At 44.3% G+C, this 13,491-nt stretch overlaps 2 protein-coding genes and 2 long non-coding RNA genes across 10 annotated transcripts in view; 1 reads left to right on the top strand and 3 right to left on the bottom strand.

Annotated features, from left to right (window-relative positions):
• LOC309372980 (DEP domain-containing mTOR-interacting protein-like) overlaps nucleotides 1-1,785 on the bottom strand; it is a 34,670-nt gene extending 32,885 nt beyond the window's left edge. Inside the window, exon 1 of one of the 2 annotated variants that reach the window (XM_081917113.1) lies at nucleotides 1,478-1,785. In XM_081917113.1, the coding sequence (XP_081773239.1) occupies nucleotides 1,478-1,608 (131 nt within the window). In that variant the 5' untranslated portion in view covers nucleotides 1,609-1,785. The remainder of the gene's footprint in view (nucleotides 1-1,477) is intronic. The other variant, XM_081917112.1, reaches the window with a different exon arrangement.
• LOC309373295 overlaps nucleotides 1-13,491 on the bottom strand; it is a 118,913-nt gene that overhangs the window by 41,802 nt on the left and 63,620 nt on the right. The window lies entirely within an intron of this gene.
• Nucleotides 9,374-11,598, top strand: LOC309373203. Its single transcript, XR_014169831.1, has 2 exons — nucleotides 9,374-11,193; nucleotides 11,226-11,598. It is a non-coding gene; the product is annotated as an uncharacterized lncRNA (long non-coding RNA).
• The window catches only part of ARFGAP1 (ARF GTPase activating protein 1), a 31,275-nt gene continuing 29,713 nt past the window's right edge, over nucleotides 11,930-13,491 (bottom strand). For all 6 annotated transcript variants that reach the window (XM_081917089.1, XM_081917092.1, XM_081917090.1 and 3 more), the window contains one exon: nucleotides 11,930-13,027. In XM_081917089.1, coding sequence (XP_081773215.1) covers nucleotides 12,667-13,027 — 361 coding nt within the window. In that variant the 3' untranslated portion in view covers nucleotides 11,930-12,666. The remainder of the gene's footprint in view (nucleotides 13,028-13,491) is intronic.

Raw genomic sequence — 13,491 nt, forward strand, 5'->3', positions numbered from 1 at the left:
ATAAGAACATTCAGAATACATTTAAAGTGGGCCAGTGCCTATCTTTCTTTTATGCTGGCTAAGCATTTGTTTTTCAGCAGACAAAGAGACCTTACTCAGTGAAGTTTTGTCGGACTCCTTCCCTTCCCCAGGGCTACAACTGTTTGGTACAAAGATACGGCAACTTGGGCTTTCCGAGGATCTCCTGGGCGCTGTGGCTCTCCCAGTCGCCAAGACCATGTTAAAAACTAGGCTGTGGGACATAGATTGCCAGGGACTAATCTCAGCTGTGGGGGAAAAATGCTCCCCTCCTTATTTTCGACTCTCTGGGGTGCAGGAATTTAATCTTAATTATTTACAATTTTTGTTTAATCTGCAAGAAAGAAGGGTCTTTTCGCTGGCCAGGTTCAATTCTAATCCTTCTAACCTCCTTTCGGGTAGGTTTGTGGGTTTGGCAGAAGGAGATTGGATCTGCCCATGCGATGCCCACCTGGTGGAAACTCTAGCTTAACTGTAAAATGTATGATGATCTCTGCCAGCAATTTCCATGTATTCCAACATGGAAACCAGAGACGGAGGTTATGCATTTCTTATTACCGGGGAGAGACCAGGAGCTCACTAAGACAGTAGCTAAGTTCCTCTATTTGATTTTTTGTCACCGAAGTATGCTACAGGATACTGCCCTTGCTGGAAACCCTCAGAGATGAGGCGGATCACTCACCTCTTCTGCCCTTTGGCGGGTGACTGTGCCATGATGATAATAGATCAGGGACCACCTCGCATTTAGTCAGTGTAATCACCTTGCCGAGACATCACCTTGCCAACAAAGGTCCGTATAGTAAAAGCTATGGTTTTCCCAGTAGTGATGTGTGGAAGTGAGAGCTGGACCATAAAGAAGACTGATTGCCAAAGAATTGATGCTTTTGAATTATGGTCTGGAGGAGACTCTTGAGAGTCTCATGGACTGCAAGAAGATCAAACCTCTCCATTTTGAAGGATATCAGCCCTGAGTGCTCACTGGAAGGACAGATCCTGAAGCTGAGGCTCCAATACTTTGGCCACCTCACGAGAAGAGAAGACTCCCTGGAAAAGACCCTGATGTTGAGAAAGATTGAGGGCACAAGGAGAAGGGGACAACAGAGGACAAGATGGTGGGACAGTGTTCTCGAAGCTACCAGCATGAGTTTGACCAAACTGCAGGAGGCAGTGGAAGACAGGAGTGCCTGGTGTGCTCTGATCCATGGGGTCACGAAGAATCGGACATGACTAAATGACTAAACAACAACAACAAACCCTCCTTTTGCAATTGTGACTTACATTTACACAAAGGTTTAAAAGAAATAAAATAACAGAGGCATCTTAAGCCCGGGATCTGTCTCTCTTTGGCTGGCTTGCAACCGAGTACTGGAAAGTGACAGCCAGCCACTTCCAAAAGGGGGGAAAAAGCAAACGAATGGGGAACCCTGAAAGAGAGAAGGCTCAAGTGCAAAGGACATACCTGAGTTGCTCCCCTGCGATCATGACCTCAGCTCGGTGATGCTTCTCCGTTGCTTTTTGCTTCAGGATGCTGCCGAGGTTTTCCATCCCGTCCGGTCCTTGAAAGCTGTTTGGGTGCGAGGACAGCTCCATCTCGCAGGCTCCTTGGCAGCTAGCGCTGGGCTGGCTTCCTGCCACCGGTGGCTGCTTCTCTGCCTTTCTGTTTACAGTGGAGTTTCCTGCCAGAGTCCTCTTGTTAGCACCTCATTTGGAAGAGCCAGTTCAGGCTGCTTGAAGTTTCCTGGGAAAGCAGAGAGAGAGAGAGAGGGAGGGAGGGAGAGGGAGAGAGGCGGGACCGTACTGAAGGAGGTTGAAGGAGGCCTGCCCTCCACTTTCCCACAGATGCTGCTCCGCCTTAAGCTGGAAACAGGTAGGTACACAGGAAGTGAGGAACAGATCCCCCCAGAGAACAAGGGCAACACCTAAGCTCTTTGGGGGTGGGGACGCGGGTGGCGCTGTGGGTTAAACCACAGAGCTAGGGCTTGCTGATCAGAAGGTTGGTGGTTCGAATCGCCGCAATGGGGTGAGCTCCCGTTGCTCAGTCCCAGCTCCTGCCCCCCTAGCAGTTCGAAAGCACGTCAAAGTGCAAGTAGATAAATAGGTACCTCTCTGGCGGGAAGGTAAACGGCATTTCCGTGCGCTGCTCTGGTTCCCCAGAAGCGGCTTAGTCATGCTGGCCACATGACCCGGAAGCTGTATGCCAGCTCCCTCGGCAATAAAGCGAGATGAGCGCCGCAACCCCAGAGTTGGTCACGACTGGACCTAATGGTCAGGGGTCCCTTTACCTCTAAGGTCTTTTATTATTATTATTGGTTTTCACATATTACATTACAATACAGATGTACCAAAGCCAACACCATTTCTTTCCCACCCCCCCATACATTTACATTTATATTTCCTCAATCCATCATATTATTTTATCCCTCCTCCCACTTCCCTCCGCCCCCACTCGATTTCCTCCACATTACACAATTTACAATAATCTTTGCATTCTACAATCGTCTCAAATCATCTATATATTCTTATTATCTTTCCTTACTAGTTTCTCTTCCATCCAGTACTTCACATTTTAATCTAGACATATTAACGTATCTTTTTTGAGCAATATTTTGCCATATATTCATCAAAACATTCCCACTCCTTTTTAAATTTTTGATTCGACTGATTTCTTATTATAGCAGTTCATTTTGCCAAAATTAAATATTCGTTTGGTTTACAAGTCTATTCCTCCTTTGTGGGTATAGTTTGTGACTTCCACCTAGCAGTAATCACTATTCTAGCAGCTGTACTTGCATGTAGGAAAATCCCCCCTCACCCGTGGTATCTCTTAATCTATCAATCCAAGGAAATATGAGATTCTTTGTTCTTAAGAACAGTCCTACACCAAAGGATCCATCAGCCTGCTTGATGTTGCTGGGAAGTCCTTCAAGCAGTGCATGAAAGACAACAGACCTTCCCCACTGCTGCTCTTCCCCAACAAAGAGGTAAACTGCCCCCGCACATGGAGGTTCCATATAGCCAATCAGTCACTGTGTCTATACCTTCATGTGAGAAAGCAGTGAGGTGTATGGTCTTGCCACTCTTAGAGGAAGGATAATAAAGCCATCAATTCTTTTCATGATGGCTTTGGCGTAACCCCAGAATTCTCCCTCTCCCCCACCCACCCACTTGCTCAAACCAAACCTAAGTACATTGGTACCTCGGGTTAAGAACTTAATTCGTTCTGGTGGTCCGTTCTTAAACTGAAACAGTTCTTAACCTGAGGTACCACTTTAGCTAATTGGGCCTCCTGCTGCCGGCATGATTTCTGTTCTCATCGTGAAGCAAAGTTCTTAACCCGAGGTACTATTTCTGGGTTAGTGGTGTGTGTAACCTGAAGTGTCTGTAACCCAAGGTACCACTGTACATTGCTCCTATGCATCCAATCCTTATTTCTCCCTTTGCCACTGCTGTTACAACCAGCAAAATTTGGATCTGAGGTGCAGGGACCCATATTCTGACTTGCAGGGCTCTCCAAAATGCCCCCCCCTTTTTTTACATCAATTGCACTGTACGGACACAAATTAAGTAAGCAGGAACACAGGGGGTGGGGTGGGGGGAGGCATGTGCAGTACGTGATGTTATCTGAGCAAGGTTTTCAATCACCAACCTAATATAGCAGCCCTAATAAACCAGATGCCCAGCTTAATTGCATGAGTAGCTGTGAGAAGTGGTCAACATTCTCCTTGCCAGAGCAGCAGCAGTGAGCCATGAACAGCCTTCAGCAACAGCGACAAAGGAAGCAGGTTGTTAACCCACATCTGAAAGGCTTTGGGAAATCTGAAAATGATGCATCCTATCTATCATCATCATCATAATAAATTTTTATTTATATCCTCCCCTCCCCAGCCGAAGCCGGGCTCAGAGCGGCTAACAACAATAAAAGTAACACAGCATTCTAAAATCAATTCATTCTAAAATCAATTCAAAATCAAATTAATGGCAACCATTGGGCTAGAGTTCTGTGAGGATTACCAAAAGAGGGGGTCAGGCTGTGCCTCGGCCAAAGGCCTGGTGGAACAGCTCTGGCTTGCAGGCCCTGTGGAAAGATGGCAAGTCCCGCAGGGCCCTAGTCTCTTGTGACAAAGCGTTCCACCAGATCGGGGCCACAGCCGAAAAAGCCCTGGCTCTGGTTGAGGCCAGCCTAGCCTCCCTGTGGCCCGGGACCTCCAAGATGTTTTTGTTTGAAGACCGTAAGGTCCTCTGTGGGACATATCATCTAATCTATCTATCTATCTACCTATCTATCATCTATCTATCTATCTATCTATCTATCTATCTATCTATCTATCTATCTATCATCTATCTATCATCTATCTATCTATCATCTCCTGGCTTTCCTTTCAATTGAAACAAATCAGCTAGACATTCTTGCTGGCCTTAGATGGAGCGGAAGGAGGCCTTAGATTCTGAGTGGAAAGCATGGGAGGAAGGCAAATGCGGGAGAAGATGGTTCTGCCTCGGACCAGGGTGGGGCATGTATTTTGATACTGAACTTGGTAATCAGATCTTATAACACAACTTGCCAGAGCTGCTAGACATCCCACCATGACGTGGTTCTTGGATTTAATAGCTTATTTGCAACATTTTAACCTAGAATCCTAGAAGTGTAGAGTCGGAAGGGATCACAATGGTCATCTAGTGCAATTCAGGAACCACAAGCTAAAAGTAGCCACCCATCTTTAAAACATCCTTTAAAAACCTCCAATGAAGGAGAGAGAGCCCACTACTTTTCAAGGTAAAGGTAAAGGTAAAGGGATCCCTGACCATTAGGTCCAGTCGCGGATGATTCTGGGGTTGCGGTGCTCATCTCGCTTTACTGGTCGAGGGAGCCGGCATACAGCTTCCCGGTCATGTGGCCAGCATGACTAAGCCGCTTCTGGCGAACCAGAGCAGTGCATGGAAACGACGTTTACCTTCCTGCCGGAGTGGTACCTATTTATCTACTTGCACTTCATGCTTTCAAACTGCTAGGTTGGCAGGAGCAGGGACCAAGCAACAGGAGCTGGGACCAAGCAACAGGAGCTCACCCCATCGTGGGGATTTGAACTGCTGACCTTCTGATCGGCAAGTCCTAGGCTCTGTGGTTTAACCCACAGCGCCACCTGTGTCCCTTCACCTTTCAAGGTAGTCCATTCCAATAGCTCTTACTGCCAGACAGTTCTTCCTGATGCTTACTCAGAATCTCCTTTCTCATAATTTGAATCCAATGGTTCGGGTACTACTCTTGGGGCCAGCAGAAAACTAACTCACTCCCTCTTCCATGTGATAGCCCTTCAGCTATTTGAAGATGGCTATCATATCACCTCTCAGTCTTCTCCAGGGTAAACACACCCAGCTCCCTCCGCTGCTCCGTGTAACGCTTGGTTTCCAGACTCTCTCTCATTTTGGTTGCTTTCCCCTGCACAAGCTCCCTCCTCAATACACACACACACACACACACACACACACACACACACTGCTTTCTTGAGCTCCACATGGCCTACCCTCCCACACACCAATTAAAATAAATAAATAAACCCCACGCCAAATCTCCTAACACACACCTTCCAAAACTCACCTTTTTCAAAAGGTGGAAAGAGCATCTCTCCAGGTTTGTGACCTACCCCTATACATGAAGCAGATTCTCAACACAAGAGGTTTCAAAGAAAGGAATGCCCGAGTTTAGGACAGCAAGATGAATCAGGAGTGCATTCTGTTTCTTCTCTTATTACATCAGAGTTCAACAGGCTGCAAATCTTCCAGAGGAGTAGGCATGCCTGCTGTGTTCGCTGCAATAGACTAACAATAGTACGCCATAATTTTCAGGCACTAGGGTTCATCAGAAAGCTTTATGCAGCTGTTCACCTTTAAGGTGCTGCATGACTTTTAGGTTGCTTTCACTGCTAAAAAAACTTTTCAGACTTTCCTCTATTTCCAAACTTAATAAAAGTGCACCCTCTGGTGGGTAGAAAGAAAAACGACAGCTTCAGACAAACCATGATAGTCCCCGCAAAGCCATCTCATGCCCTTTCTTCTTCACAAGTAGATGCAGCTCCAGGTTCTGCCAGAAATAATTGTTATTCCCATGCAAACTGCCATTTCACTGGAGAGCCAGACAGTAGCAGGGCAAAGCAAAAAAAACCCAGGTTCAGGAGTAGCAAGATGTGATTCGTGTGGTTTCCAACAAGCGGCAAATTCCAGCTGAAGCCTCCCAGACCATGTCCAAAACCGGCTGCAGGAGCTTGAGCCTATTCTAAGAGCCTTTACTCTCGAGGAGCGTCATTATTTGCAATGAGCCCTTTACTCGGGAGTCACACAGGGACGTTAAGATTCTCAGGCAGAAACTCCACTGTCAACCAGCTGTCTGGTGAAAATGCTTTTGAGGTCCAAGGTGACTTCACCTCCCCACAACATGAAACTAAATTCCTTGATTCACGCACCACTCATTCCTTTTTTATTTTTCTGCAAAACATGCACACAGCAACCAGAACACGCTCAGGAAAACATGCCACACATCCTGTGATCCAACAGGGCTAAAACAGCACACATCTTTAAGTCATGGGACTTTAACTGGATTTAGATCAATGAAAATAAACCGAGTCTATGTGAAGAGTGTTTTCCTGTCACACAATCACTGGAATCCAGCAGTGAAGTGTGAGGGCAGCACTTCCTAAGGATACTCACAAAATATTGGTCTAACTATACCTTTCAACATGGGGAAGGGCAATTAGACCTCTGCATTTATGGGACAACCCTGCTCCCAATTCTCAATGATGCAATATTACATGAAGTTTTAACAGATGAGCATCATTGCAAGAAACAGAGGAACAGGAAAACTCGGTAGAAAAGTGAGTCCCAGTGAAAAGATGGGGTTGTGGGGTGGATCCAGACAATAGAGCTGCATCACATAAGCAGCCTTTTAGGACATATTCATGTCGATCTCCCAGTCAAGTCTCCATCAGCCGTTCAATTACTTGCGATTCTATTCCCCTGCCAATTTTTGTATTATCTTTTCTTTTCAGCCACATTTCAATTGCTTCCTGCTTATTCAACATTTGCACAGTAATGTCTTTCCTAAAACGGGAAAATTGGGAGCTCTCCAAATCATTTAGCAACCTCTAGATGGAAGCTCCCAGAGATTTAGCAAACCTTCCTACAAGGCTCAGCAAAACCCATTGCCTCCTGTGCTGCTCTCATGGAGCATGCGAACCATCTTTTTGAATTTTCAAGGCATTTGAAAGCCACCAGCACATCAGCCTATTTTCAGCGGATGTGCCTTTCAGACTTCTTGTAGTCTGCATTCTTTGAAGCCTTTAAAAAATGAAACATCTATATTAGGGTCAACCAACACCTGAGCATGTAGAGAAAGCTGTACTTTGTAAAAGTACTTGAGCTTAATGCAGAACATTAGTTAAGTAGTTGAATTCCACCCACCCATCAAAAAACAGCCAGGTAGCCATTAACGAACTACAGTGGTACCTCAGGTTGCATACGCTTCAGGTTACAGACGCTTCAGGTTACAGACTCCGCTAACCCAGAAATAGTGCTTCAGGTTAAGAACTTTGCTTCAGGATGAGAACAGAAATTGGGCTCCGGCGGCGCAGCAGCAGCAGGAGGCCCCCATAACTAAAGTGGTGCTTCAGGTTAAGAACAGTTTCAGGTTAAAAACGGACCTCCGGAACAAATTAAGTACTTAACCCGAGGTACCACAGTACTGGGAGTCTGGTGCAGTGTCTCAGTGTGGTATAGTGTTTAGTGTGTTGGACGACGAGCTGTGAGACTAGGGTTCAACGCCCTAACTCAGTCATGAAGTTTGCTTAGGTGACCTTGGAACAATCATCGTCTCTTTGCCTAACCTTGAGCTCCTTGGAGGAAAGGTAGAATATATATGCAATGTAATAGAAATAAGTAACACTCAAGTCCCAGCAACACAGCGTTAAGTGTGACTGCGCAATTCCATTTAAAAATAAAAGACAGGATGGGGAAAGAGCTTCCATAGGGCTCATGGTTCAATCAACCCAGTCAGCTGGGCAGCATATAAATAATAAAATTATTATTATCATCATCAAGACAACAGGTATCATTTTCGTCTTTATTTCTAAATCAAAGGCAGTCTTCAGGCAACGTGAGCTGCTTTGTTCCATATCTCTTGCTTTATTGTTTTATTTTGCTTTTAAGATGACACTGTAGGTTCAAGTTCAGTACCACTTTACAGAACAAGGAATAGTGCTCACAGGTTCTGTGAACTTCACAAATACACAGCAGGAAAACTGAAAGGCTTCTCATGTCCCACAACTCCCCCGCCTCTCTTAAAGAGAGACCCAAAGACCAGTCATTCCAACCTAGAATGCAAAGGAAGGTTAAGAACCTCAGATACATCTCTCAAAGCCATCCCTTCTGTATTCAAAAGCTTTGGGCAGAATCCTCCACTGGTACTTTATTTCTGTCCCATTTAAGTCAAATGTACAGAGAGGCTTTCTGGATCAAGAGGAGGTTCACCTCACAGTTTTAAAGTTATTGCACAAATTACTACACCAATACATAGAAAAATTTCTACCCATGGAATGTTAGACGAGGGTTGGGGGGTGCTAGATTCTTGGAGGATATGAAGAGATCCCAGCAAGACTGTACAGAAAGAGGTCTTAAATCGTGAACCCCAGCACTACAGACACCTGGTTGTGTGATTAAAAACGCCCACCTTTACAAATGGCTCTTTATTGCCCCAAAGATGAACCTGGCAATTTTGCTGGGGCGCTGCCCTACTGGCATGCGGAAGGGCTTTTGGTAGCCCACATGGCTTGCTTAATTGTTCCATCTCGCAGACAGCTGATTTCCAAGGGCTGAGGGAATCATTCGGAAAAAGTTAGAACGGAGTGCCAAACCCTCATATTATTAGCTAAATCCCTATAGCCAGACAATGGAGTCTGGCACCCACGTTCACCCACGTTTGTGTATTTTCCACTCCAAATCACATCTTCCAAAGCACTTGTGCAGTGCTTTGTGCAGGAATGAAGCATTTGAATTGGCACTGAGAGAGTTCAGCGCAGAGGTGGCTGGACCTCAATTCAGAAAGAAAAGGCAGGATAGAGCAGCTCATGTGCCGTTTAGGACAGGTGAGTAGTCTAGAGACTTGGTTCTATTCATGTAGCCAGCCCAGCCCACACTACTTAAATGATGCTGTACCATGGGTTTATCTCCTATTGCCATGCACTGTATTAAACAGAAACCATAATGCTGGGGTTATTTCTAGTTCTCTCATTTCAGCTTTGTAGGAACAGGCATGCAAGCCAGGTATCCCCCCTATAGTACTTCCTCACACATTTATTTATTTATTTATTTATTTTAAAAAAACAGCAACCCATTTGCAACTGCATCATTCTTGCTTGAGAGATACCATGTGGTTTTTAGGGTTTGGGGGTAGATCAGCATCAAAGGGTGTTGTTTCTTCTTCTCCCTGAAAAAAGCCTTTAAATTCTCATCAACCCTGCCTCTCCAAAAAGCTAAATAAGCAGCACATTTCTGAAAGGAAGAATAGTGTGAAAGTAACTCTCTGATTACTAGTCTAATACATTTGCATTGAATGGCTTTAAAAAACTGATTTCTTATAATGCAATTAAGCTTTTTTCAAATAAGCAATGGCTGTGCTGTTTCTGCACACATCTTTCAACCTGCAGTATAGAGAGATTTGAAAGGTAGTTCATAGTCAGAAAAGTGAGCTGAGGGGGGAGGAATCAACCCTTTCAAAAGAAAGAAGTAACACAACAGGAGAGAAGGCCTATATTCAATGCTGCAATCACTCTGCCAATTCAGATTTTGCTCACTGGAGCACCATACCCTTTCATTAACCTGTATGATGGCCTAGGCCAGATTTGCGGTCAAACGCATTAGCTTAAAAGCATATTTCCAAGCCCACCGGCTCATGCATACATGCTAGGCATCAATGACATTTAAAAACAAAACTTTTGATTTAAAAAAAGATTCCCTGCCACAGGCAATCAGTCAAGTGGCCATTCTTAGGGCTACAACAGATATAGCCTTGCTGAGATTGTGACTAAAGGTGAATCAAAAGCAGCTTCGTCCCTTCCCCAGCAACTGCATGCTACCCTTCTCTGTAAGAATTGATCATGATTTCGGAAGAATAAATAGGGCACCTTGAGCTCTGACATCAAAACCTTTCCTGTGCATTGTTTTACTAAGATGTCAGCACCACCAATGGTGCATTTAAGAATGTGACTGATGAAGTGTTGATCTCGAAGGGTAGATACATCTGAAATGACAAAGTATTACAAGAGCAGAGAAAAATCTGCTAGGTTTGGAGAAAACGGTGAGAACAGGAGAGGAGGCGTATTATTATTATTTTACAAATATAACATTCATTTGTTCATACAGACTAGGAACGTATGGATATTTTGGGGAGTGGCAGAAAATAAGAGTAACAAAGCAATTCAAGATGATGCAGAGGAGTTAATATTAATTCAGGTCGACTATGTCAGCAGTGAGCTCAAAGTACATTTTCCCATCCCTGTTACTGTGATGCTTTAATCAAAAGATTTCCTGCCAAATCATGGGTATAGCAGAACTGCAGAGCACATGCATTGGCTCTGAGACTCGGGCAGCAAACATGTACTAAAGAGAGCAGATAAAAAGGGTCAGGTATAAATTTACGCCAGCCACTACATGTTGAACATGCAATTAAGTTCCCATGATGTTATCTTTAGAACAGGGAGGGGAGTAAAAAAATACCACTCAATGGGTCACGGTGTTTACAAAAAATGTCAGAACCAACACTAAAGAAAGGCGTTAACTCTCACTGCGCCCTTTTCCCTTTTTTTAAAGGAGCCATTTTACATGGCTAGAGATCTCAGAAGAGGACACAGGAGTCTGTCTGGCACAGGGAAGCACCATGGCTACCACAGACTCACTGAAAGGGCGCTAGACTGTTGAGAGCAGAGGATGGCGGAGCATAAACAATGAAAATACTCGAAGAACATTTCAGTTGGCAGCTTGAAAGGCTAGTGATTAAGTACGGCAGAACAAGCCAACAAGGTCATATTTCTTTACAAAGTAGATACTGACATACCAAACAATACACAAAAATCCTAGGAAACTATTAATACTTAGTGGGTAAGTTCACTGTGTGTGTGTGTGTGTGTGTGTGTGTGTGTGTGTGTGTGTGTGTTTGTGGACAGTTATATACAGCAGACAACCTTAGCTGACTTCTGGAGGTCTAAGTCTGTGCAAAAGCTTATCAGAAGTCCAGGCTCAGGTCCACGGAACCCCAGAAATAGTCCACCTGCCAATGCAAAGGTGTTATTGGGCAGAGATTCAAACATTTGAAATGTAGGTTTGCAAGCAACATTTCCACACTGGTATGAAAGGAGCCCCCCACCCCACTCTTCTGCGATTCTGGTATCCACACTGGAATTCAACCCATTACACCATGATCCCAAGTTTTCCAGGAGCTTCTCACAACATTAGCAGTCATGCTATGCTGTAACACATTACAAAGGGAGACAGATGACAAAAGAAGATCTCTTGACCACAAGCATCAATAACGTACGTTAAGACCTGTAGAAATAAATACCTGAATTCTTCTCAAAAGTCATGCAAAGCAGCCAACATGATGAAACTTGATTAGCTTCCTGCTGATTTGTTTGGGAGGGGGGGAAGGGAGAGGAATCTATTTTGGAATCTTATATACTGATTTTATCTATAAATGCAGTCAAAGTACCAAACTCAGGTTCGGTTGCTCAAGAAATTTGCTTCTTTCATTCACGAGTTCTGTTTAACTATCTTGTCTAATCCTTCCAAACACTTCGTCATTTCTGATAGCAGGCAGTTCTGGTAAAAACCAAAAAGAGCAAATGGAACCTTCGAGGGAACAAAAACAATGTGACATTTTTCATTTAATTTTTAAAAAGAAATGGAAACTACCAAGGGCAGGAAAAGGAAGTATCTTGCTCTTGACTCTCCAAGAGTTCATACGGAAGAAGCTCAAACCTTGTTTCTTCTGCGACAGAGATTTAGCTGAATAAGGTAAAGAGTTATTGTTTTTCCTTTCACACCTTGATAAATCTAAAAACTGCTTCAACAGCATCTTAATTACCATTTTGTATTGTTTCAAACCCACCCCGGCAACTTCAGTCTCAGTCCACTAATCTGCAATCGGTTCAGTAATCTGCAATCAGTTGAAGACACACTCATATCAGCTTATCCAGAAGTTCTCCAGAACTTCACCTGAAATTCCAATGAGAAGCTGGGCAATCTTGCAAGACTACACATGCAGTATTGTGCTATGAAAGTATGCTTGCATGGGCTTACTTCCTCCAGGCTCTCGCTTTAGGAAGTCTGCATGCTCCGCATACAACAGCAGCATGGTGAGAATATATCTAAGAATGCACAAGGTCATTTCCATGGGAGAGACACGTCTTCATATGGTAATTACAAGAATCTACAAACCAATGTCTTTTTTTTGTAGTAGTTGTAAACAGGAGTGGAAAGAGAATGGAACAGTAAGCATGAGGTTTAAACAGGCCCAAAAATGACAAGGACGTTAATCCAGTTACATGGGAAACCTTTCCATCAGAAGTATGACTTTTCCCTCTGCCGTGATGGACAGGGATACAAGTCCTACCAGTTCTGGTTATCCCAGCCTTCTTCAGCCGCTGAAGAAGATTCTTTTGTCGTCTTCTTAGGGGTCATTTTGGTTTTGCCCTCCCCGGCTGCATTCTCCCAGTTGGTCTCCCAGTTTTCCCAGCTGTCACTGTTACTGTTCTTGTTATTGGAGACTGTCCCCGACCCCCAGACATCCCAGCTATCAGAGCTCTTCTTCTCGGTAGAATTGTCCACATACGTCCAGCTGTCGCTGCTTGGGGACTTGTGGGTTTTGGGCGGATCCGAATTGCCAAAGGTCTCCCAAAAGCTTTGATCCACTGCATTGTTCTGGTAGCCTTCACCACTGCTGTACTGGTAGCTGTCACCCTCTGGCGGCCTTTCAAGGAAGAAAACACAGGAGAAGAGAAGACTAGTTCATTTCAGCACAGAATGGATCAGAAGGGCTGCTATCGTGTTCAGTCTCGGATCTTGATCTGCTGTTACGCTACACTATTCAATCTCCACCTTAGAAGCGAAAGCGCGAAAACGTAGCTGTGTGTACATGTGCTTTTGTGTAGGCTCCACCATATCCCCAGCTAAAGGCAACTCTGGAGTCACTGCAATGTAAACATTGCAGGGAGGCAACACTATGCTATCCATGATGGGATGGAAATACCCTATAGACAGCAGTGATGAAGTTTAGGAGAGGGGTATCATGAGTTGCCTGGTTTATTTAAAAATAAAATGTGCATGCCATTTCACGTAATAAAAATCTCTGAGTGGTTTACATAAAACTACAACAATTACATTCAATAACATTTCCTAAAGGCCAGATTAAAAACAGAACAAGTGCATATATCA

Source organism: Podarcis melisellensis, assembly GCF_964234715.1.
Source record: "Podarcis melisellensis genome assembly, chromosome: 6".
Taxonomy (NCBI): domain Eukaryota; kingdom Metazoa; phylum Chordata; class Lepidosauria; order Squamata; family Lacertidae; genus Podarcis; species Podarcis melisellensis.